Source organism: Medicago sativa, chromosome 5 (genome assembly GCF_051527215.1).
Source record: "Medicago sativa cultivar Bolivia chromosome 5, Bolivia_mono, whole genome shotgun sequence".
NCBI lineage: Eukaryota > Viridiplantae > Streptophyta > Magnoliopsida > Fabales > Fabaceae > Medicago > Medicago sativa.
The window spans coordinates 58,459,126-58,462,982 of NC_140753.1; the positions used below are offsets into that span (position 1 = coordinate 58,459,126).

Sequence of the window (3,857 nt, forward strand, 5' to 3'; positions counted from 1 at the left end):
CTTAGTCTGAGAGATGATTTATAGAGAGATGAGGTACAAGGCTTATTCGTTTAATTTATTTAATTATCAACATTTTTATTTTTATTTATGTTTTAAAATTGTACCTAACTTATCTTACAAAACTGACGTATAAGGTGAGATGTGTGTTACTCTTTGTAAACTCATGTTAGACTTTATTGTTTTTTTTTTTTTAAAGAATCTGTCAAACTTTATTGTTATCATATATGTATCAGACTTGGTTTTTCTTGATACATCACTGATGTCCAACAATATTGAGCTTCATGCGTCAATATAAATGTTTGATGATCTATATTGATAGACTTTGGTATCATATATTAGTTTAAGAAATGCTAACAAGTGTACTAAGACACTTGTTTAAAAGTATAAAATGAAAATTGTATCTTATAAATTGTGCATTCAAGACATTGAAACAACAAAAAGTAACTTTTTATACTTAGAATTTATCAATTATTTTTATTTTTGAATCCCTAACAAGTGTCACCATAACCCTATTAGTTTTTGTATTAGGTTTAACTCATTTTTATAAATCTAACTTATAAAATAAGCGATACAGTTCTTCGTAACTTTATTTCAAACTTGTTGGCATTTCTCATGCCCAAGAATATCGAGCTTCATGCGTCAATATAAATTGTTGATGATCCATATCAATAGATTCTAATATCATATTAGTTTTTATATTAAGTTTAACTCACTTTACAAAACTGATTATAAAATAATCGATACAATTCTTCGTAACATTTTTTCAAACTTTTATATTTAAATTTCAATATTTTAGATATTACAAACCAACTTTATGTGCCATATTGACCTTATAAGGTTGGCTTCAAGTGGATGGGAATATAAGTTGTTATTGTCTGAAATGGAAATGGAAATGGAAAAGCCAAGTGTTGAAATCCGTGCTCAGTTGTTTCAAATACATAACCTATTAGGCTTAAAAACAAGTTGAATTACCAACCAAACATTAATGATAAAAAAAATAAATCTGATCTCTGATTTTAAAGTTTTTGATATTGAGAAACAAAATTATACATAAATTTAAATTTTTAGTTTTAATTTTCTGTCGTTAATTTAACTTTTTTAATAATGAGTTTTTTTTTTCTGCTTTTAATTTTATAGGTTCTCTCAATTAAAGTGGTCATATTTGTGACATTGTAAGATATTAAAAATAAGCACACGTCTTTCAGTTAAATTTTGAATATTAGTATCATGTCACGAGAGACTAACATCTTTGGCTACAATCAATTCTTGTTGATTTTGATAGTGATTTTTTAACTTATAAATTAATGAATTTTAACTATGTAGCTAAGAGCTACTACAGATAAACAAATCAAGAACCAAATTTTCTTATGTCTTCTTTTGAGATGAAAGTTTCTTCTGTCTTATATAAACCTATTTACGTAAAAGTATATTGAGGTATATATTCTCATATTGAAACATTATTTATTTATTTTAACCATGTTTTGGTACAGAATATCCACTCTCCATCAAAAATATGTTGGGCACATTATATGGATTCACCTCTTTCAACCAAGATTTTTCATATTCAAGAGTTAGTGATAGTATTCAAGAACATTTCTTTTACCAACAATCATGCATGTAATCAATGCATGTAATACAGTATATCAAAGATACGGTTGGTGCATGGCCATATTTAAAAAAGAGCAATGCTATATCTCTAGAAAAAAAAACATCAAGAATTCTTCAAGAATAAAAAGCAACCAATCACAATGCACTATTTGCCACAATTCAAGGAGGTGTGGCTGAAAAATAGGAAGTGGACAAATAAATCATGCAATTAAAACTTGCCACATGTGTCTTGAAAATTTTTTGATGCTATTTTTCTAGATAAATAGCATTTTCCTTTAAAAAATGAAGTCAAACCAATCATATGGCTTACCATGCACGTGAATAGTTTCTTTTTCTTCTGGGTCCGTTCCAGGGACAAACTCACATTTTTTAATGGTTTATTTGAAAACTTTCGATCTTCTAAATACTGCGATTTCTCTATATGATTTAGGGTTTGTCTCTAAATTTCTTTCAAATTTACTCTAATGTGATATCATTTATTGATGCGACATTCAACTTTGATAGTTAGTGTGAGTGTGACTATGAAAGTAAATACGCCAAAAATAATCTAGTACATATGAGAGCGATTTTAAGTGTGTCATTTGTGATTCATCTCTTTTTCTTGAAAACCTACGCGATGCAGTTGTAAGTGCTCTGAAGCTTGACATGAAGAAACTTGATAAAAGAATCAATTTTAGTTTATTATTTGACATGTGGAAAATACAATTTTGTACATGGGGTCTTAGGTGAAAAGGAGAATTCTTCTAATGGAAAATAGAATTGTTGCAATACTACAACCAAATTGGGGATGGTTAATTTTAGGAATGGTGTTTTTTTTTTTTTTTGACACAAGCAAACTCAAGGCATTTCATTCATAAGAATAGTATCAATACAATCAGGAATTACATCAAATATAGTGCGAGAAGCATGGGATAAAGCTGTTCTTGCAAGTACATGAGCGCTACCGTTTGCTTGACGCCTAGCAAAAACAACTAAGTAATTGTTATAAGAATTAAGTAAGGTTCTGCACTGTTGTATAATTGAACCATACTCAGAATGGTTGGCTTTGTTGTGCTGCACATCATCCACAATCATTTTACAATCCATTTCAAATAATACGTTGTGATAACCCAATGAAACAATCCACTGAATACCTTGGTACAAGCCCCAAGCTTCACCTTCCGGTGGTGTCATTACAGCATTATAATAAGATGACATAGCTGATATACAATTACATGTCTCGTCACGAACACAGTCTCCCATGCTTACTATTTTATCCGATGCAAAAATTGCCGCATCAATATTGCACTTGACAAAACATGTAGGAGGAGGCTGTCAAGCGTGGAGCAGTCCTTGAGCACGGCCAATAACAACTTCAATTGACTCTCTCTTGTTATTCTAGGAATGGTGTTAGAGATGGTATTGGTTGGGAAAAGGGTTTATCGAATTGTTATTCTATTAGCTCAACCTACAAAGCTTTGACAAGATGCAACACTCCATTGGATGAGAATTTAAAATATATTTTATTCAGAAGAGAAATCATTGATAGAGAAGTTTGAACTGTGTAAGAGGATTTGGAGTGCATCTGTGCAATGGACAATATGTCGTATATTTTTGTAATGTCCTATTTTTACTAAAGTGGGAAATGAATTGACTAAATGCATGGTTAGGTGTGAGCGTAGTAAATCATAACATAGGCAACCCTCGTCTTAGTTTGTTTTCAAGCTTACTTTAGAATATAAGAATGATATGGTTTCCATTTTTTTTAAAGGAATATGGGTTGCATGTTTATGGACTATTTGGAGGACAAGAAAATGCGCGAATTTTGCAGGACAAAGTTGTTTCTACTGATATTAGCATAGATCACTTGTAATGGAAGAAGGAGGTCAAAACTAATAATATAAAACGGCAAAATACAATATGATAAAATTAAAGTGATCAGAATACACATATCTTCAAAATTGCAATATTGACATTCAAATCGTTGATTGAATAACTGATCTTTCAAAAGAAACCAAATGAAAACCGTCACATAGGACGACGAACAACACAACACCGACTCAGACGACAAAATCACGAAGAAAAAAAGCTAGATCTATGTAAAAATCACTTATTTAGATTGAGAGAGAGAGAGAGAGAGAGAGAGAGAGAGAGAGAGAGAGAGAGAGAGAGAGAGAGAGAGAGAGAGAGAGAGAGAGAGAGAGAGAGAGAGAGAATACAGATGGTGAATTTAGGTTAAAAATTATTCAAAACCACCATAAATGATGAAA

General features: G+C 30.7%; 1 protein-coding gene across 1 annotated transcript; it reads right to left on the reverse strand.

Moving 5' to 3' along the window:
• Positions 1-2,445: 2,445 nt before the first annotated feature.
• LOC146923485 (uncharacterized) lies at positions 2,446-2,850 on the reverse strand. Its single transcript, XM_085711729.1, has one exon. The coding sequence runs from the start codon at positions 2,848-2,850 to the stop codon at positions 2,446-2,448; it is 405 nt and encodes a 134-aa protein (XP_085567855.1).
• Positions 2,851-3,857: the final 1,007 nt, after the last annotated feature.